General features: G+C 37.9%; 2 protein-coding genes across 3 annotated transcripts in view; one reads left to right on the top strand and one right to left on the bottom strand.

Moving 5' to 3' along the window:
• Positions 1 to 9,187, top strand: part of SOS1 (SOS Ras/Rac guanine nucleotide exchange factor 1) — a 117,368-nt gene extending 108,181 nt beyond the window's left edge. Inside the window, exons 21-23 of one of the 2 annotated variants that reach the window (XM_066266963.1) lie at positions 1,448 to 1,492; positions 3,199 to 3,317; positions 4,242 to 9,187. In XM_066266963.1, the coding sequence (XP_066123060.1) occupies positions 1,448 to 1,492; positions 3,199 to 3,317; positions 4,242 to 4,733 (656 nt within the window). In that variant the 3' untranslated portion in view covers positions 4,734 to 9,187. The remainder of the gene's footprint in view (positions 1 to 1,447; positions 1,493 to 3,198; positions 3,318 to 4,241) is intronic. The other variant, XM_066266964.1, reaches the window with a different exon arrangement.
• Positions 9,188 to 14,337: 5,150 nt separating this feature from the next.
• The window catches only part of ARHGEF33 (Rho guanine nucleotide exchange factor 33), a 47,734-nt gene continuing 40,608 nt past the window's right edge, over positions 14,338 to 21,463 (bottom strand). The window contains exon 17 of the mRNA XM_066264740.1: positions 14,338 to 14,715. Within this exon, the coding sequence (XP_066120837.1) occupies positions 14,586 to 14,715 (130 nt within the window). The 3' untranslated portion in view covers positions 14,338 to 14,585. The remainder of the gene's footprint in view (positions 14,716 to 21,463) is intronic.

Genomic DNA, 21,463 nt, shown 5'->3' with positions numbered 1-21,463 from the left:
TTGGCTCCAGTGGAGCCTTGAGAGGAAGAGAGAAATAGAGAGGCAGGGCAGAGGGAAGGGTGAAGAAGCAGATGGGCACTTCACCTGTGTGCCCTGGCTGGGAATCGAACCTGGGACTTCCACATGCCGGGGTGACGCTCTACTGCTGAGCCAACTGGCCAGGCCCTTATTGACTTTTTAAACATTCAAGAAGAGAGTATAGAAGAGAAAAAGCTATGTCACTTTAAAACTTTTTAGGTAATATCAAAAGCTATAGGTTTTTTTCTGGTTTTTTGTTTGTTTGTTTGTTTTTTGTTTTTTTTTCAGAGAAAGATAGATAGGGACAGACAGGAATGAAGAGAGATGAGAAGCATCAATCATCAGTTTTTCATTGCGACACCTTAGTTGTTCATTGATTGCTTTCTCATATGTGCCTTGACCATGGTTCCACAGCAGACCAAGTAACCCCTTGCTCAAGCCAGCGACTTTGGGTCCAAGCTGGTGAGCTTTGCTCAAACCAGATGAGCCCACACTCAAGCTGGCGACCTCAGGGTCTCGAACCTGGGTCCTCCGCATCCCAGTCCAACACTCTATCCACTGCACCAGGTCAGGCTATAGTTATTTTTTTTATTTTATTTTATTTTTTTGTATTTTTCTGAAGCTGGAAACAGGGAGAGACAGTCAGACAGACTCCCGACCGGGGATCCACCCAGAACGCCTACCAGGGGCGACGCTCTGCCCCTCCGGGGCGTCGCTCTGCCGGGACCAGAGCCACTCTAGCGCCTGGGGCAGAGGCCAAGGAGCCATCCCCAGCGCCTGGGCCATCTTTGCTCCAATGGAGCCTTGGCTGTGGGAGGGGAAGAGAGAGACAGGGGGGGGGGGTGGAGAAGCAAATGGGTGCTTCTCCTATGTGCCCTGGCCAGGAATCGAACCCGGGTCCCCCGCACGCCAGGCCGACGCTCTACCGCTGAGCCAACCGGCCAGGGCCTATAGTTATTTTTTGATGAGACTCTATGCCCAGAATATTTTCAAAGGTATAGTAATAGTAAGAAATTCCTTTTTATTTTATAATTCATATCATAGAAATGCATTATTTATTATTTCACAAATCTGAGTTTTCAAAATCTTAGTACATATTTCTGTATGTCCAGCTGAATTCTTTGCTCAAATTGGGTTTATACATTTTTAAGTCTTCCTATAATATAGCATATATTAGTTTTCTCATGAATCTTTAATTTAATTATTGACATTAACTAGTGAATCTCAAAGGAATATTCAAAATTCCCAATATATTAACTCAGTTTGATTCCTTAAAAGTAAGTAGTAATAGCTTTTACTAAAGACTGTTATACCACTCTTTAAACTAGAATGACAAGAATAACATTTTTAACATAAATAAATTTTTACAGATGAGTTGAATATATCAATGGAAGAAAAAAAATCTCCTTTTTCTTGTTTCCTTTCACAGGCAGCGATACCGTCTTTATCCAAGTTACACTGTCCCATGGCCCAAGTTAGTATATTTGGTTTAAGACTCAATTCTTGCTTTGGCTTTAAAAATTAACTAAGTGTAACCTTTCCTGCTGAAACTCTTTTTGAGTCTGACAGTATTGGTACCTTGCTTGCAACATCTTAGAAGTGAGGCCTTCACTTGTGCTATCTTTTGATCATAAATTATTTGCTTAAACTTATATACTTTTAATGCTTTTATATAACCTTTTTTAAAAGAATAGTGTTATATGGGTGGCTTCCACATTTAACCCCTTCTCTTTTCCAATTATAGAGTTTAGATATATCTAGTTAATGCTCGACTTTATAAAACAGCAAGAGCATGCATGCGCATATGGGAATGCTGGCAGCTACATGCAGTGTCTATAGCACAAAATACACTTAATGTGGTGACAGCACAGACTATAGGCAAATAACTGGTATTTGTTTTAGAAGAACTATCTTATAATTGCAACTACTTAAATTATATGGACTAAATATTCATCACTGTTAAGCAAAATAAAGTTCCATTGTAGATATTTGCTTTTCATTTTAAAATAAACTAACAATCCACCAAATTATTTCATCCATTTTAAGACAACAGGTTAATGTTTTTTGCTGTCCTTCATATAAATGATTTCAAAATATTGTACATACAAAAAAATGAATTATAAGCAAATTAGCGTAGTCTCTTAAGAATAAAAAGGTAGGTGATCAAAGTGTTGCTCATTTGAATAATAGTGCACAAAGTACTCTTTTTTAAAGTTCTATATTGTTATAACAATTAACAAAATAAAAGCTGTCAATGCTTAACGGAAAAAAAGAATCTGTCCATATGATTTTGAATGATTAAGTATTTTTTATATCTTTTTTATAGTGCTCATAAATTAGCTAACAACTTAATAAATGATGCTTTTCAAAGTGTAATTATTTACATGCTTATGTTATGTCCTTGTCATCATAAATATCTATCTGTGGGCTAGATTCCAGTTAGAAGCTTTATTTACTTTTTCTGTGTCAGTTCATCAACTTATTAAGTCAGGTTCAATAGGTTCTAGGATAATTTGTTTTTATTATAAGGGCTGCGTCACTAATCTTGAATAGCTCCGTCACAATTCAGATCTTCGGATTAGCATATGATGAACCTGATTTTGAACCCACCAACAAGAGCCTATACATCTATGCAATATGAGAAGAGAACCCTCCCGTAGACACTAGATTCTCTCTCTCTCTCTTTCTCTCTCTGGCATCCTTGGAGAAAACTGCTGGGGAGAGACATTGGGGAGAGTGGACTATCCAGTAAGAGCAGGAAAAATTCTATACTAATAAAGGCAGAGGAAAAAAATGAGCCCATCACAAAAGCTTAACAATATTTCCATTCCACTTTTAATAGTTTGCTTTCTTTCTCAGAAATCTGAGGGTCTGATCCAAGTTAAAAAATAATTCCAATTATAAATTAATGATGGGGATGTTATTTTGTTCAAGAAGCAAAATAACAAAATATGTTAGGCAGCTTTTTTTTCTGAAAATTCTGCTAAAAAGTTTCTGCATGCTTTTAATAGCAGTTTGCTTTAATAAAGGAATACTTTTGGGTATTGGTTTATTGAACTGCTTTTAATACTTCTGTACATTTCTTTTATTTAATATAAGCTGTTTCTAGCTAAGCTTTTTCAGAATTAATAGATGAAATAAAATTCCTGTGACCTTTTTAAAAATGTTAACATCCTACAGGATCTGCTTCAGTATCATCTATAAGTTTGACCAAGGGCACTGATGAAGTGCCTATCCCCCCTCCTGTTCCTCCACGAAGGCGACCAGAATCTGCCCCAGCGGAGTCCTCACCATCTAAGGTAACGTACAGAATCTTATTATCTGGAAACTGGAATCATTACAGTTACATTACACTCAGTTGCTGTGTCTAGTTTAGTTCTTACTGGATTAGGGTAAGACTTCAGAGTATTTGGGCTTAATGGAATTTAAACAAGGATTAAATATGGATTTGCCATTCACTGGTAATGTTTATCTCTTTTCTTCTGACAGTAGTTTTTTTGGTGTATTTATAAAACCCTTGTAAATCTAAATCATGGGTACTGTCAAGGAAAAAACAAGTTTAATCTACAAAGTAAGAATGATATAATCTCAAGCAATTCTTCAAAACACAGAGAGAGAAGGAAAGAGGTCTGAAGCTTTATATGAAAGCACATTTTAAGTGAAACTGTATCTTAGCATATTCTAAATGTTACCTATCTGAGTCCTTTTAATAGTGAATCTGACATGCTTTTAAATGGGATTTTCATGAAGATTCTGGGTTGGAAGAGACCTTAAAGGCTCATAATAGCTATTTTTTCACGTAGTTAAACTTCTTTCTTTGCCAACTGTTAACTTGATTCAGTGGTTCTCACAGTGTCCAGAGGGCAGAGCTCCTGGATAAGTCAAGGCACTCTTTGCAGAACATGAAATATTAATATAGGAAGTTTAATATTATAAAATTAACAGGTAACTTATGTTAAATGTTATATTAAATTGACTGATAAGCAGTAGCAAACAACAAAATTTTAAGAAAAGTAATTAAAGTAAAAACATCATTAAAAGAAATATATTTTTTAATGAACTAGCATAACCTCTCATTTAAAACATATGGCAGAATTCCCTGATTCACAGCTAGGGTTCTTCCAATAGCATATTTGAAAACCCTAACTTAATTCTTAATGTATTCGTGGTACTACATAAATTAAATTATTAATAAATGTGGTTTTGTTTTTCATTTGTCTTAGATTATGTCTAAGCATTTGGACAGCCCCCCAGCAATTCCTCCTAGGCAACCCACATCAAAAGCCTATTCACCGCGATACTCCATATCAGACCGGACCTCTGTATCAGATGCTCCTGAAAGCCCTCCCTTATTACCACCACGAGAACCTGTGAGGACCCCTGATGTTTTCTCAAGCTCACCACTACATCTCCAACCTCCTCCTTTGGGCAAAAAAAGTGATCACAGCAATGCCTTCTTTCCAAACAGCCCTTCCCCCTTTACACCACCTCCTCCTCAAACACCTTCTCCTCATGGCACGAGAAGGCACCTGCCGTCACCACCACTGACACAGGAAGTGGACCTTCATTCCATTGCTGGGCCACCTGTTCCTCCAAGGCAAAGCACTTCTCAGCATATCCCTAAGCTCCCTCCAAAAACTTACAAAAGGGAGCACACACACCCATCCATGCACAGAGATGGACCACCACTGTTGGAGAATGCCCATTCTTCCTGAGTTTCTCTGTACTGGGATGTACATTTTCCGATCCCCAAATCCATTGCTGGCAATGGATGCACTGAATATGCCAGCACTGAGGAGTTAAAATGAGAACTCCAAACACTAACGACTCTACTTCAAGATGCAGTATAAGACAATGAATTTTAACCTAGACATAATTATATAATGAAAATGGTATTCGTTTAGAATTTGAAAAGACTGATCTAGAGGAATTGGACAACTGCACCTGAAACTCAATTAAAGGGACTTTTTCCAGCCAATGGGCCGGAGCCCTCTTTTTGTGAAGTGATCTTTATCATTAAAGGGATGGAAAACACAGTCTAGTGTCCAGCAGGTCCACATGATGACAGTTTTTGTAATTCAAAATATTATGCACTTTTTAAAAAGAAATCTTAAACAGGGATCTTCATATCCTCCTTTGTTTTCCTTTGCTTTTACTTGTCCGACTTTAGATTATTTTCTTAAAAATCATTCAAAGGACTGTGAGGAAAGGCTGTGGTACCTGACCTTGTTGGAATCAAGGCCCAGCACTGTACTACAGTCCTGTTTACAGATCATTACAGTGAATTGAATGAATTGAATGGGTACCAAGGCTTCACCAAAGAGGTACTTTTTTTTAAAAGAATAATTATACCAATTTTAAGAGCATATCCCCCCCCACAACGTCCCTATACAAACAAAATGTGGTGGTGTTGCCTTCGAATGAGAATTTCTGTGTCATTAACATAACAGAAGAACTTTTTTAAAAAATGTAACTGTCAAGTATACAATTTACATATAGGAGACTGTTAATCTATGCTAGATTGTCATTTTCCCCCTTCTCCCACAAAAGTTTACTGGTAATCCATGTCATGGCTTGTAGCTGCCCCCTAACCATACTGTAGAAATTCAGTCACCCAGTGTGAAAGGAGCACTTAGTACTTGCTGGGCATCACTGACACCGTTCACGTTTTACTAATAGTTGAGTAATCAGCATATCTAGAATTACCTTGCATTGCCTAAATCATGTGTATATAGTGAATGTTAAATAATAAACCTGGCAGGTCTGTTTTAATTTAATTGAATAAAGATACAAATACTTTGTTGGCTGGCATATATTAAATTATTATATGGAGAAAATGGTTGGTTCTTATTTCTTTCAGTTGAAACACACACACACACACACACACACACACACACACACACACTAAACCTAAAAGCACGTTTTGTGGTACGCCTTGGTTTCTAGTTCTGGATGTATGTATTCATCTTAAAGAATGATCTAAAGTTGCAGTTTAGCATGTAGGATAATATTTGGTTAGAATAGGATGGGTATCTTTTAAGCAGAACTTTGTAAGTTTTTTCATTTCCTAGGCACCATGTATACAGTTTGTTAAAGTTTATATTAAACATTCTATCTTGCTTGAGGTCTTTGCTCTATCAGAACTATTCATAAGAGAACATCTGTCTACATCATTAAAATAATAATATAAATTCATTAAGCCAATGTAGTGATCTTCTGAGTCTAACAAATACTGTGACTGAAATGCATGCAACTTGAAGAGAAAAAGTTTTATTAATCTCCACTATAATGTCTGTGAAATGTGCAGTATTCCATCCTTAGAGAGTCATCAGTTGATCAGTATCTGCATGTGTCCTCTAAGTAATGAAGCATATTTCAGCAATTCTGTTAACCATGACATTAGAGACATTTTTAGAAGTGCTGCATCATGGCCAAAATCTAAGACTTTAATAATTTCCTGTGACATTTATTAGAGCATTAAATGTGCGTTAATAATAGTACAGTATATAGTCCTTTAAGTCCAGAATGTTGATTGCATCATCATTAAGTAATCCATCCTAGCATAACCTTATTTATTTTGTTGGAGTTGAATCTTTGTTTAATATCTGCACCATTCCTATTATGGTAGGTATCCATTTTTCTCTTGTAAAATGTTTCCTTTTAAAAGTCTCCCCCCCAAATTAATTTCAAATCTACTCTTGTATGCAAAGTGTCCATAAGACCATTCATTAAATGAATATTTATTTAAGCCTACTTTTTAGTGCTGCTACAATTAATCATAACAACACATTCCAGAATCTCCCATGACTTTTTATTAGACCAGCCTCATTTTCCCTAGAATTTCCCTTTATATGTCATTGATTATTTCTCTTTTTAATTACCCCACCCCCACTCCAAATGAGAACCTGAGAAAAGTCACATTGGAGCCCATTCAATATCTGGCCAGTGTGTTCACCTTCGATTAGGGTTTTCAACCTGCGTGATCATATAAAGAGGAAAAATTCAAGATTTAGAGCTCTAATCATACTTAGCAAAGGGAACCATTCTAGAACTGGTAGTTCTAGGAGACCACTTCACTGTGCATCGGCTTTGTATACATTGTGGATAAAGGATACATTTTATTTTGAAGTGTGACATCTGGGTAAAAATATTTTCTGCAGTGGTAACTAGAAAAATTCCAATTGGATGCCCTTAAATGGAGGTGAGATAACTGTATCCTGGTCTTCATTTGTGGAACATTAACTAGCTGACAAATTTATTCTTTGTAGTAACTAAAATATACTTAATCAGGGACAAGAAGTGGCTGAGAAGATAAATGCATCACCACAAAATTCTGCTTTTGAATCCAGGACATTATAAGACCGTCAATGTATCATGACTTCTAAACCAGATTTCAAAATATGGAATATTTCTTTTAGAAATAAAAATGTTCTTAGATGTTTCATTATCTGGATCACACAGTAACAATATTTCCAGGTTAAATTTCCTTAAGTGGGCTGACCTAATAGAGTAGAAAGGGAGCCTTTTCACATATGTAAGCACTTTTAAAAGCAGGAACAGATAAGTATATGTTCCTAAATTTGTTCAAAGGTTATTTACTCTTCGCAGTCTTCGGTGTATTTTTTTAAAGTACTAATTACCAGGAAATATACAACAAACATTAAAAGTTTTCTCAGTTAAAGGTTGTTGAGTATCAAATATGTGTTATAGTAGGTTACTGTGCTCCAACCACTCAAAATGTTTTACTGGACCTGAATTTAGTAAAGAGCATGCCACATTAATTATACTACAATCAACAGAACAGTCTAGTAGTGAACAAGTAACAATTGTAGATAGAGGCTACATTATGGTTCTAAATTCTTCCTTAATGGAATTTTTCATAAATCAAAAACTAAGCAAACCAAAAGTTACCTAGTATCTATGATCATGCTCTTGTCTTAATTCTCAAGTTTGGCTTAAGTCATGTGTTTCATTGTTTGTCTTTTAATGACAGCTTAAATTCAGTTTTAAGTGGCTCAGCAAAACAATGGAAATGTAGGGAGAGGTGTCCCAATTTATTAGTGTTGTACATACTGAGAAAAACTTTTTTTTCCCTGAGATTTAGAAAGAAACAAATTTAACTTTTTTTTTCTTGGTATTCTGACTGCTGTGGGTAGGTTCACTTATTCTTTTAACCTATATTGTTTGACTGTTGTACAAGTGCAGGTCCTGTTGTGTTGCACATTAATCTTTACCAGTAAAATAAACATCACAAGGGTAGTATCAGTTTAGCTGAAAGAATTATGCGTTAAAATTATAAGGAAAAGTGATGACTTATTTATTCAATATTTTTCTTTTGAAACATCTCGTTACTAACTTTTAAAATAATTTCATTATTCTTTATACATGAGCCAATAAAATGTCTTGAGCTCTATTTAAGAAATATGAAGTCTAGATGATAAATCTAAACAACAAAAGCACTTGTAACTTGTTTTATAAATTTCATGCCTTATTTTCCATTTTTGACACCATAAAGTGCATTTTCTGTCGACTGTGAGTAAATTTCCCTTTTGCCTTTAATGAAAATAGTGCATTAAGTAGCCAATTGCTGCAAAATTATAAAGCAAGTTAGTTAAAGGTGGATCATATTGGACTACCACTCAAATGATGCATAATGGATGGAAGTCACATGTGTGGCTTTAGGAAGCGCGCACCTGTGCCAGATGCATGCCACTTTCAGTAGCTGCCAAATGTGCCTTTAATTAAGAACATCTCTAATTTTTTTCTTCAGATCAAGTCAGCATTTAGGGGCGGGATCAGGGCAGGGGACTTTGGGGTGCAAATATCTGGTGAAACCCACCAGAGAAGAAGCCTTTGTTTGTCAAAATGACATGTATAACTTTAGTTGAAATGTATTTGTGTATATATACATGTATTTACTTTTGTTTAGTAGCACGGTATTTGCTAAAATAATTGTCAAAAAATTGCTCTGTCAGTCTTACTTTGATGTAAAAACAAAGTGTGGTCTACACATCTAATATGGCCTTTGTACCTAACCACGTTCATAGGTAATCTTTGTACTCTATGTGCAGCAGTATTTGGTTTGCATTTAAATGAAAATAATGGCTGTTATTTTTCTGGCTATTATTACTAAGATAAACTGAAAAATAATAAAGAAAAATGCCTTACATAGCCCACAAGTGTATTATTTTTGCATGTATTTATTTTGGAAGACAATATTTTTAATATCTTTAGTGATTTTCATTTTCAGCTCATACTTTCCACACAGAAATAGTTTGCTCTTTGTCAGGGCCTTGCTTTGGAGGTGCTATTCCTTCATCATAACATTATAAAGGAAGTTCAGTATTTCCTTCTGTGTCAATCCCTATCATTGTAGTGAGGGAGGCCCCTGGGATGAAAATCAGTACTTCCATGACCTTGGGTGTCACCTGGATAAAGTTTCAGAGGGCTGAGGCATTTGTATACCTAAAAAAAAGCTCACTGTAGGCTTGGCATGAAAAGGTACAGTTTACAGTTGCACACCGTAAAAAAAATTGTGCAAATTTATTCATGGTGAACTATAGAATGTAAAAGCTGATGAATCCTTAGAGACCCAATGCCCTTTACTTGAAAACTGATGCAAGTGAAGCTTGGAACACTGAGATGACTTAGCCAACATCTTGTGGCAGCTAATGACCAAGTCACTGGCTCAACTTTGATTCCTGGTATTTGGAAGACTACTTTCACAAATAGCTAAAATTTATTGGTGTTTTTTTTGCCCTGGTTTAAAGACACAATTCCATTCATAGGCCACTGCGAAATCCAAATGTGTATTATTGAGTATATTGTAGATAATCAATAGCTATAGGAAAATAACGTTATATTGATGTTAATACTGCTATTAATAACGATTCTGAATTGGCTCTCGAAATGTCACTTCCTTTGAGTTTTAACCAGGTCGTTTGCTTTTCTATTTATTTTAATCATGTTAGCTCATCACAGATTATGGGTGCTTAAATATCTAAGGTACAGCCCACAGCTGAGCTTGACTCTGCAGATAGATGAACCTGACACCTGACTTCCAAAAACAAGGAGGGCTTTCATAGAATAGGATTCCAAAAAAGCAGTTTATGCCCATTCTAACACTTAGGATTCTTGATTTTCATTGGAGGCAAGAAAAAAAACTACAACCATTTTTAGAAGCTAGTTTCTCAACCTTCATGATTCATCAAGAAAAGGAAGAATCATTATGATACAAGAGTACAATAAGCAGGTGCTTTGAAATCACATATCTGTTTACATTCTGGTTCTATTACTAGATGTTTGACTTTGGAGAAGTTATTTAAATAATGAGTCTCTGTTCCTCATCAATACATAAGAGTAATAGCTCTACCATTGGAGACTATTGTTAAGTGACATTAGTTATAAGCATTTGATAAGGGCCCACCTGACTATTCAATTTTCAGCAAGTATTTATTGTTTCAGATACAGTTCTGATATTAGGAATATAATAATGAACAAAACAAACATTCGTATCATCATGGGATTAATAATGTAGTGAGATGTAGATAATAGGTAAAAATAAATAGGTGTATTATACATTAGAATGTTGGAACTACTATGAACAAGGACAAGGTAGCTGGAAATGTAAGGGATAGGAGGAGAAATTTAAATAAGTGGTCAGAATCAGCCTCATCAAAAGGTAATGGATGAGTGAAGACTTGAAGGAGGTGAAGGAATGAGACATGCAAGTATCTGGGGAAAGAATATGCCAAGTTCCATGGAACAGCCAACTCAAAAGCCCACAGGCAGAAGCGTACTTAGTATAGCTGAGGAATAGTGAGGCTACTTTGAAGAGGAATGAATGTGGGTGAAATAGGAGATTAGAGGTTTAATGGGATCCAAATCACCTGTAATAACTTTGGCTTCTGTATAAGAGAAACAGAGCCCCTAGAGGGTTTGAGCATGACATGGTCTGATTTACTGTTTAACGCAGTGGTCCCCAACCCCGGGCCGCAGACCGGTACCGGTCTGTGGGCCATTTGGTACCGGTCCGCAGAGAAAGAATAAATAACTTACATTATTTCCGTTTTATTTATATTTAAGTCTGAATGATGTTTTATTTTTAGAAAATGACCAGATTCTCTCTGTTACATCCGTCTAAGACTCACTCTTGACGCTTGTCTCGGTCACGTGATACATTTATCCGTCCCACCCTAAAAACCAGTCCATGAAAATATTTTCTGACATTAAACCGGTCCGTGGCCCAAAAAACGTTGGGGACCACTGGCTTAACAGGATCACTCTGGCCACCATGTTGAGAATAATTAGGGGTTAAGAGTGGGAATACAGAGGCTAGCCCAATAGAAGGCAGTTTGGCCAGTGTGATAGCATGGAGGTTGTGAGAAGAGGTCAGAGTCTGGATATATTTGGAAGACAGTCAGTTTGCTGATAGAATAGATGTTGGCTGTAAAAAAAAGAATTGTCGGAAACAACCAAAGTGTCCTTCAACAGAGGACTGGATAAAGAAGATGTGGTACATATACTACTCAGCCATAAGAAATGATGACATAGTATCATTTAAGACAACATGGATGGACCTTGATAACATTACACTGAGTAAAATAAGTAAATCAGAAAAAGCTAAGAACTGTATGATTACATACACAGGTAGGGCAAAAAATTGAGACTCATGGACATAAATAGGAATGCAGTGGTTACCAGGGGGAGGGGGATAGGGAGAAGAGGAGGTGGGGAGGGACATAAAGAGGGACAAATACAGTGTGTCCGTAAAGTCATGGTGCACATTTGACTAGTCACAGGAAAGCAACAAAAGACAATAGAAATGTGAAATCTGCACCAAATAAAAGGAAAACTCTCCCAGTTTCATACCTATTCAGTGCAGTTCAATGTGGGCTCACACACAGATTTTTTAGGGCTCCTTAGGTAGCTATCCCGTATAGCCTCTACAGACTCGTCACTGACTGATAGCCTACCAGAATGGGGTTTCTCCACCAAACTGCTGGTTTCCTTCAACTGCTTATCCCACCAAGTAATGTTATTCCTATGTGGTGGCACTTCATTATAAACACGCTGATATTCACGTTGTACTTTGGTCATGGATTTGAATTTAGCGAGCCACAGAACACACTGAACTTTCCTCTGTACCATCCACATGTCGACTGGCATGGCCGTGGGCTGCTCCGCAGTATACAGGGTGTTACATTATCATCTGCGCATGCGCACATGCTGCCACATCATCCTACAGAAACTGGGAGGGTTTTCCTTTTATTTGGTGCAGATTTCACATTTCTATCATCTTTTGTTGCTTTCCTATGACCGATCAAAAGTGCACCATGACTTTACGGACACACTGTATAAGGTGACAGGGGATGATTTGATTTTGGGTAATGGGTATACAACATAATCCATTGTCCAAATAGAGATGTGGAAATATTTTCCCAAAATCTATGTACTCTAGTTGACCAATGTCACCCTGTTAAATTTAATCATCTAAATAAAAAGGGAAAAAAAATTGAATTATCAAGGATGACATCAAGGTCTTTGGCCTTGGAAGAACAAAGTTACCATTTACTAAGGTGGGGAATATATGGTTGAAGTGGGCTTGGACATGTTAAATTCAGTAAATATATTAGACATCTGAGAGATGCCAAGGAGGCAGTTGGAGATGTTAAGTCTGGAGTTTAGGAAAGAGCTCTAGGCTGAAGATATAAAATTGGGAGTCCCTTTCATAAAGATCATATTTTAAAGCCAGCAGACTGAAGAAAGAAGAGATCTAAGCAAAGAAGAGCCCTTGGGCACTCTAAGATTAAGAAAGGGAAGAGAAAGGAGAAACGAGCATGAAAGGGAGAGTAAGGTGACTGAGAATGGCCCATTCATTAAGGTAAAAGTCACTGATGAACTTGATGAGCAGTCAGAGGAGTGGTGTGGGCCTACTAAACTTAATTTAAAATGGAAGGAGAGAAACTAGAGCAGTTTCTTCTTTCATGTTTTATCTTTAAAATATATAGGTCTCCATTAAGTACTGCCCCCCCCCAACTTCTTTGCTTAATAATAGAGAGAAACCTAACTTCAAAGGAATTCCTTAATTTTGGGAAAATGAAAAGCTTGCCTTAAACTTGAATATTAGAAACCCCCAAAACTTGGCAGCCATCCTTTAAGTGTTCCAGACCACATATTGTTCAAAATGCTAAGGAATGAGTTCCTAAGTGATCATCAGACAAGAAGAAGAAAATCTATAGCACTTAAAAGTGAAACTTCCCCTATCTGATCAAACAGTGCATTTCTAGAAGAACATTCTCTGAAGAAATAACTTTGAGTGTCAAGATTTTGAATAAACAGTAACCAAATGCCCCTAATTTATTATAGATAACTCCCTTGGAATGGAGACAAATTGTTTAAACCTAAATTTTTTCTTTTATGATTCTGATGTTTGGGGCATGTCAAGGATGTAGAGCATCTTAGACATACCCATGTGGAAATAGAGCACATTTTATTACCCCATATCCCAGCAAGCCTCATTGCAATGATTCTTGTCTGAGCTGTAAGAACTCTGTTTCTTTACAACTTACTTCTGGGAAAAGAATAAAGTAGCCAATCCTAAGTTTTCATTCTAACCTGGTGCTTGTAGCAACGATTATATGTGAGCCATTAACACATTGATGTTGTTGCCACATTCTTTCCAGACTGAAGAAAGTCTTTTAAGAGGATATGTCTAAACCAGTGCTTTTTTCCCCCTCAGTCCATCTGGTAATGAGTGTGTGTAACACTCAGGATCACTAAGGGACCTCTGAATCCTTACTGAGTACTCAATAAAACAGAGCCTCTGGCCTGTTCCCATCTGTAACAAGACTTGCACAAGAAAAAAATGTTTCTTTGGCCTCCCACTTTCTAAAGTAGGAGAAATCATTGTTCCCTGTACTGATTTTCTTAACCATAGATCAAGAGAAATACTACTTTTAAGGTTCTCTTTCTGTTGGGAGATCAGTGTCTTTAAGATTTGAACCTTCTACATCATGGTACGAAACCTCCCTAACTCAGAGTTGAACATGTATAATACAATTCTGCTCATTGATCCTTTGCCTTAAAGGAGGATAGATATTGCCTAGGAGTTTTTGGAAGACTAATGGCAAGACAGAACTGGCCCCTAAAATAGTATATGTTAATCTAAGAACACTGGGATGAATTATAAGCTAAATGCCTAGGAAGCATAAATCCATATCCATGTTAAATATGAACAAACTAATTTTATACTGGGAAAATAACTTCAAGGTGGAAGTTTTTGATCTTACAAACGTTTATTTTCCTCCAAATTTACTGTGTTTTTCTGTAATGCTGTGAAAAGTCTTCGTTTCCCTTTTCCCAAGTGTTGAGGTTCAAAAAGCCAGCTCTCAACCATAGGCTAATCTTCATCTCTTCAATGTCTTGTATGTTGATTTTGTTTCATATGTAAGTATTTATATAAGGTTTCCTCAGGGATTTATACATCAATATATATATTCCTACACAAATATATACAAGCTTTTTATCCTCATCTTACCACTTGACAATACAACTTTAAGTATGTTTTACACAGCTGTTCCTTGGTCAAGGTCATTTGCAAGAGCAAGTCGGTTTCTGAAGAAATCTTGTTTGGTGGGTGAAGGATCCATTGAGGGGTTCTCATTAGTTTTGTCCCTGTATTCTGATCCACTGGACCTAAAATCTCAGCACACAGATAAAGTACAGGTTGATTTGGTTTTAATTGTTTTCAAATATTTTATCTATCCAAATTGTTCTGCATTTGTAAAACAGTTACCTCCTAGATCTGGAATAATTTTTTTCCCCCGTTTTCATGACTCAGGACATGTGTAACTAAGATTTGCAGTGAACATAATGCAAATTAATGGTATATGGTCACTTCTAAATCTTTACGGAAACAATTGTAACAACTGTGTATGTCAGTGTAAGGTATTTTGTAATACTGTAAAAGAGGAACAAAGCTCAGAAAATCCAAGAAATCCTATTTTTTGATTCAACCAAGTAACTACTTCACAAATTACTGAGGCCCTTAAATTAAAACGGATGGAATTCATTGTGCTCAACCAAGGTTACCAAGGGCCTTTACTGAACTTGAGCATTATGTTACAAACTCTTGCTTTTGCTTGTTTTCATTTTTAAATGAAAGATTTATTGAAGCCAACCACACATATATGCTACAATTAGTAGAATGCATAAATTAGTACAGTAATCAAGTTGAAGAGATTCTGTAATCTCAACCACTACAAAGGAGACCAAACCCAATCAATAGTCAACAACTCAAATCAGTCCAATTGAGTCCCCAGTCCAGGGTGCATTCTTCCTTTATCTTGGTTAAGCCAGTTGGGTAATCCATTCCAGCTCTGTACCTTCTCCAGTGTGTTCATGTCAGAAGTCCCTAGAGGGAGGAGGCTTTCTGGAAATAACCTCTGATAAACTAGGCTGGGCCCCTTTGGCTAGCTTAAACTCTGAGCTAAAATGGGTAAAACTAGCCAAGTGGCTAAGACCTCATGCAGGATGTATGAAAGTGATGTTAGACATGAAGTTCTTTGTCCAAAGCTCCTATACAACTAAACAAATTCTCTATATGTGGAAGCAGGGTCAGGTGTGCTTCCACTATCCACAAAGAAGAATAACTTCTTTCACTATCATTGGTATTCTATGAGTTCTCATTGTTGTTATTAGATAAGTTATTATGACTATCAATTTACTAAATTAATTGGGCAGAATTCAAACATCTTTTTTACATTATTCAAGGAAGGAGGTTGGATCCACACAAAGACTAAAATACTAATGTCTGGAAACCTGATGACTGATTAGACTTTTTTTACTTTTCACCCCAATACTGGGTATCACGCATGAAGCCACAGCTACCCTGCATGCTTTCTACATCTGGTCCATAAGGAGCACTTCTCTACCACATCCCAGTGCCTAGAAGAAAAACTGTCTGTCTCTCAATCCCAGTACATCTGGGCACTCATCAGATAAGATGATATATGGGAGGGGTGAAAGTCTTCTTCCTTTTCAGAAGCCCCCTGGGAACACTCCCTTGAAACAGCCTCCACAAGCCCACCCTAATAGAACTCCAGGGCTACTCTCAACTCTCAGAACTCCCAGCTACCTCCAATTCAAATCATCCTTGATTAGTACAGTTGTGCCCAAAATGTTAGGAAGATATATTTTTGACCACTTCATTCTTTCCCTATATCATGTTATCCAGAAGACTAGGAATACCTATAGCTTTAGGGACAGGAAGTAGGAAGCAAGATTTGAATGTGGCTGGTGTTTCTTCTGAATTGTTCCTCCACGTAGCAGTTTCTCATCAGCAAGTCATTAGTCAAAACTTGAAATCTTTACCTCACATTTCCCCTCTTAGCTACATCTGATCTCTCCAAAACCCAACATGTTATACTTTGATGGTTCCAACATGCAACTATTTAGTCTTTACCTGGAAATGGGAAAGCTTTGATGTCACCACCAGCCCCAAGGACCACAGAAATCTTCACCAGTTGCGTTCCCATTTCTGAAACAAATGCCAAAATCGCCCTGTCTAGTTTTCAAATTCCACAAACTCAGCTTAGTTTTTTTCTTTTTTAACTGCTCTTCTCATAAACCTTTGTGTCTCCAGGTATGTGAATTTCTCTGCATTTCTTCTTGATATTAACTAACTAGTAGTTAACTAATGGCTAACTTGATAATCCTTTTCAAAATCTAGCATCCACTATAGCCATGACTAAAGCTCATTTTCATCCTTCAAAGGATAATTTATGATGCTTAAATGGTATATGGTCACTTCGACAGTTGGGACTCTTCCAAAGGTGTGTTTGTTACGCTCTGAAGTAATGTACACCTAAATTACTGAGAAATCACATGCAGAATTAGGAGAGAGGACCAGAGTATTTGCTTTTATTCCCTTTCTCTATAAAACAGAAATGGCTTGTGAGCTCCTGGGGCCATTGTGATTGAATGTAGGACAGACCTGAGCAGACACTAAAGAGCCAGGTAAGCAACACTTGCTGGGTTAGCATACAATGCAGCCAGTGCATTCTGACACATAACCATCCAAGTGCTTGATGGATAGACTTGTTTCTAACTTCCCTTCCATTCCATTGATAGAGACAAAGAAAATAACAAGTTGGGTAAGTCATACAAGTATAAATTTGCTACCAATAAAAGTTTGGAGCTGGGGAAGAAAGAGGGGGTGGAATCTAGTGCACAGAACCCTCTGACCTAAGGGCTTTCCAATCTTTCTGATTGGAAAGACTATCCACTTTGAAAGCTTTCAGAGATAGGCACCTAAGAATTAAGAGAACAGGGGAACATTCATCCCATCAGCCAAATTATTTGCCCCTAGAAATCAACAAGGTGATTGACAACTGAGTTCCTTTACTATATGTTTGCTGAATACTTATGATGTTCTAAACCTTGCCACTAGATTACCCTTACATTTGGATTGTATGTTCTTAATAGACTGAAACTATTTCTTTTAGTTCTTTTGTACTAGACAGAACTTAGTACAGTGAAGACCCTTAACTTAGTAATTGATTTCAGATGACCTATTAAGAAACACTCATAATGACATATGAGTAATCTAAAATGCCATCCTTTCAACCATCTCCTTCAATGTTAAAGTTATATAAGAAAATAAAATGGGAAATGAGAGAAAACCCCCATGTGAGATGACTTTGGGGGAGGCAAAGAACAAGATGAGGGTAATATCAATTGATTTTTCAGTAGTCCTGTTTTCTATTACATGGTCTGTCCCACAGCCAAAACTGGGGACACGCAAAACCAGCTGATAAGACACCAAAGGAAGAAAATTCACTGATGTTCAGTTATATGGCACCCTGCAGTTGTACTCTCTCTGTTTGTGATCAAGAAAGTAGTGATCTTGATGTGATTGGTGGAGGAAAGGTAATGACTGGGAAGGAGATACTCTGAGGTATGTACGGTATAAAGGGCTAAAGAAGAACAAAATGGGAGAGGAAGTAGAATCAATCATTTGGAAGCCCTACTCTTTATCTTCCACTCCTCTTAGATTTGAAGATGAAAAGAAGAGAGATCATTTATATTCCCTACCCCTAAACTATCTTAAATAATCCTCTTCCCTATGCCACACCACTAACCAAGAATACTTATTAACCAAAGTGCAAGATTTATATATAAAGATGTAGTAACATTTGCCTTATACTTCAGGGTAGTCTATATTCAAGTCCTTGATAGCCTCCATTCAGATACTTCTAAAATGGGATAATTTGCCTTCCATCTTTTCAAAGGCAAGGGGATAAGGATTCAGTCCAGCATCAGCCTATCACAATAGGTCTGTTCCTGGCTTCTAAGAATCCTCATTTAAAAATTTTAAAGTCACTTAACATTTTCAAACCTTAAGATACATAGTCTTTATCCTGATCAATTCTGGGCAGCTTTCAGAGCAAGTGACCTGGTATCTATCTACCCAGGACAAATGTGCCTGAGATAGAAACAGAGCATCACCCTTTCCCCCAAATATCTTGGGTATTTTTCAGGATTTTTTTTAAAGATGTCAACTTGACTCTCCCTTTTGAATCCTTGTGGGTAGGAGCATTCGGCCCTCCCAGCCTCAGAGGGAAGAGAACCCTTTCCCAGGTTTTCTGTTGCATCTGGCTCCATGCCTAGCTTCATCCCAAAGCAGCATTCTGGGTGTGTGGGGCCACCAGCCAAACAAGCCCCTACGAATACAAAAAGTGTGTCAGTTTAGACAGGGGTGGGCCTCTAGAGGGCTGTGGAGTAGGCAGGCAGTGAGCCCCAGATGTGACACAGGTGGCTTTTCTGTTGCTGGTCCATTCCGGACCTCTGAGGACAGGTTCTGGCATGGCTCCAGTACCCAGGATTAACCACTTCCTAGACACAGGGCTTGCGGCCAGCCTGACCTCCCAACAACATGGGAAGAGAATGAGCTGAATATCTCTTTCTGGTTCCTCCCTCTGGCTGGCCACAAGTCTAACTTCTGCACCTTCCACATAGCTCCTACATAAAGTTTCTACATAACACTTAGGACTATGTCATCCATGATTCCTATACAAGTGTCTCACAAAGTGCGTGCATACCAGAAAGAACGTTTAATTAATGTGAAGAACGGTGTGTTCTCATCTGAGAGCCACTGACTTTTCTGTGCTACGCTGGGGCTTTCTTGCCCTTTCTCTTTACCTTAGCATAATGAAGCAAACTTTCCATGGGTTTTGGAGGAAAATACTCAGGAAAAGTTACTCAAGCTGTTTCTTGATCCCATGCCAAGTCCCCAAAGTGCCCACCGTGGTACCCTGGACACAAGGCGATAAGCAAGCATCACCTGATGATGCTTACAGTCCTGTACCAGATGTAAAAAGCCAGTAGAGCCTGCCAGAGGGAGCAGCCATCTGTGTGGCCACTCATGTAATACTTCAGATTTTAAATATAAAGGTACAGTGGCAACAATATGATTAGGAGGGAATGATCTAAGAGAAAGGATAAGAGGACTAAGGGAATCCATTTGGTCCTCTTAGATAGATACCAAAAAGCTGCAAAACGACTGGAAGCAATTTACCAACATGAATTTGGAAGTCCTCAGATTTGTAACAAGGGCTGTGCAGGACTATAGAAAGATAAACTGGTCTTCCAAATGGTGAGTCTTTAAAAGTATAGGTACTAAGGCCACATTCATTTTTTGTTTCAGGTGTTAAAAAGATGTGATTACTCAGATTGAACTATAACAAAGTCAAACTACAGATTAAGCAAATCTCAGCACTAGAAAGGACTCAGATGACTATCTTGGACAATCTCTCAACAAGTGCAGAAGCCCTGTCATAGCAAGTCTGACAAGGGTCATCTAGCTTCTGCTACAGAGAACCCACTCCATAGGCAGCCAGCTCCAGTTCTAGGCAGCTGCATTTTTAGGAAGTTCTTCCTTTTACCCGTTGCTTCTAGTTCTGCCCCTTGGACACATAAAGGACAAGTCTACTCCTTCTGCCTCAGTTAGCTGGCAGAGCATTTTTTTAGCATCTCTCTGAAAAATGAGAATTTGTAAAGAAACTAGAAGTGGATCCTGAGCTCACTGCTTTCCAATAGACAGTACCCAGTCATAAATGGCAACAGGCAAAAAATGGCTGTTTATTTTGGGAATGCTGTTGGTTAAAAAAATTTAAAAAGGCTCAAACAGTGCCCTTGGGAATTTGGAGTCCTTAGAAGGATTTAGAAACTTATATCTCAAGATCAGGCTGGATAGTTGCCTGCTTCCCAGTCTCTCCACCCCTGCCAAACTTGACAGAGGTTGGTAATGGGCCAGGAAAGATCTACAATCCTAGAGAGAGGTACAATTCTTAACTCCTCACCCTAAATAAAAAGGATCTAGCAAAAGTCATGCATGCATGCATGCTTGGGGCTGTCTTAGCAAAACTGAAAGGGTACTTCATAGAGTAGGGCTGTTTCTGAACGCAGTAATGTTTCTGTTACTTCCTGTTTCCCCTTCTTCCAGTTACAACAGGTGGAGACCACCAATCAGAGACCCACCGATCACAGTACCACCTTCCCCATGGGAGAAGAATTAGACAAACAATTGAAAAAGTTCTTACTCCAGGCTTGCCTCCAAGTTTTCCATCAAGACCATTATCTAAATCAGCCAGGAGCCTCTACCTTCAAGGAGAAAGTGATTTCCACGTACTTCCTCACTTACTAGAAACTGTCCAAAGGCAGCAATAGTGTCTTTGTTTAACTTTTCCATCCACTAAAATACGAAGACTTACTGTTTAAAATTGACTACAAGAACCTCCTCTACCAAGTGAAACTAAGGAGCAGGGACAATCTCTAAGGGAGAGCAGAGTAGGCCTGAGGACCCGTGGAGATAGAGACTGCAGTCTCTCAGGTGGGTAATGGCTGGACTGGAGAATCCCTCTACAGTCAAATGCCAATGTTCAGTTCTTTGTTCTTTACAGTTAGATCACTGTCTCCCAGTCTGTAAGACAGTGCTGGTAAGTGCTGGCTAAAATGTCTGATGGGTGATTTCATACAACAAGGACTTAGAATATTAGAAGGACCACAAAATGGGAAATGGCTTGTTTTTGTCCCCTGTGGAGTGTGGAAACTCCATTAAAGTAATTTTTTTTTCTAACTGTAGCCCAAGCCAAACTCATTCAATCATTTTTGTTATAGAAGACACTGTAAACAGGTACTAATTCCCAAGATAACTATAGGTCCCTACACGCAGAAGTTCTGAGATGCCTTAGAAAACTCTCCACTACACCCAACTTCCAGAGTAGATCCTACTCCTTTCAGCATAAAAGGAATTTCATTGTCACCAGCTCATTTACCAGGGACCTCCTCTCCTCATTGTGCTCAGGACACAGAACTTTGGGGACAAGGAAGTACGGCTAAAAGACAGAAGAGGCAGAGGACAGAGCTGAGTTTGATTTTACTC

This window comes from Saccopteryx bilineata, chromosome 3 (assembly GCF_036850765.1).
Source record: "Saccopteryx bilineata isolate mSacBil1 chromosome 3, mSacBil1_pri_phased_curated, whole genome shotgun sequence".
NCBI classification, from domain to species: domain Eukaryota; kingdom Metazoa; phylum Chordata; class Mammalia; order Chiroptera; family Emballonuridae; genus Saccopteryx; species Saccopteryx bilineata.
The sequence above is the reverse complement of the archived record's forward strand: the minus strand, read 5'-3'. Positions and strand labels throughout refer to the sequence as shown.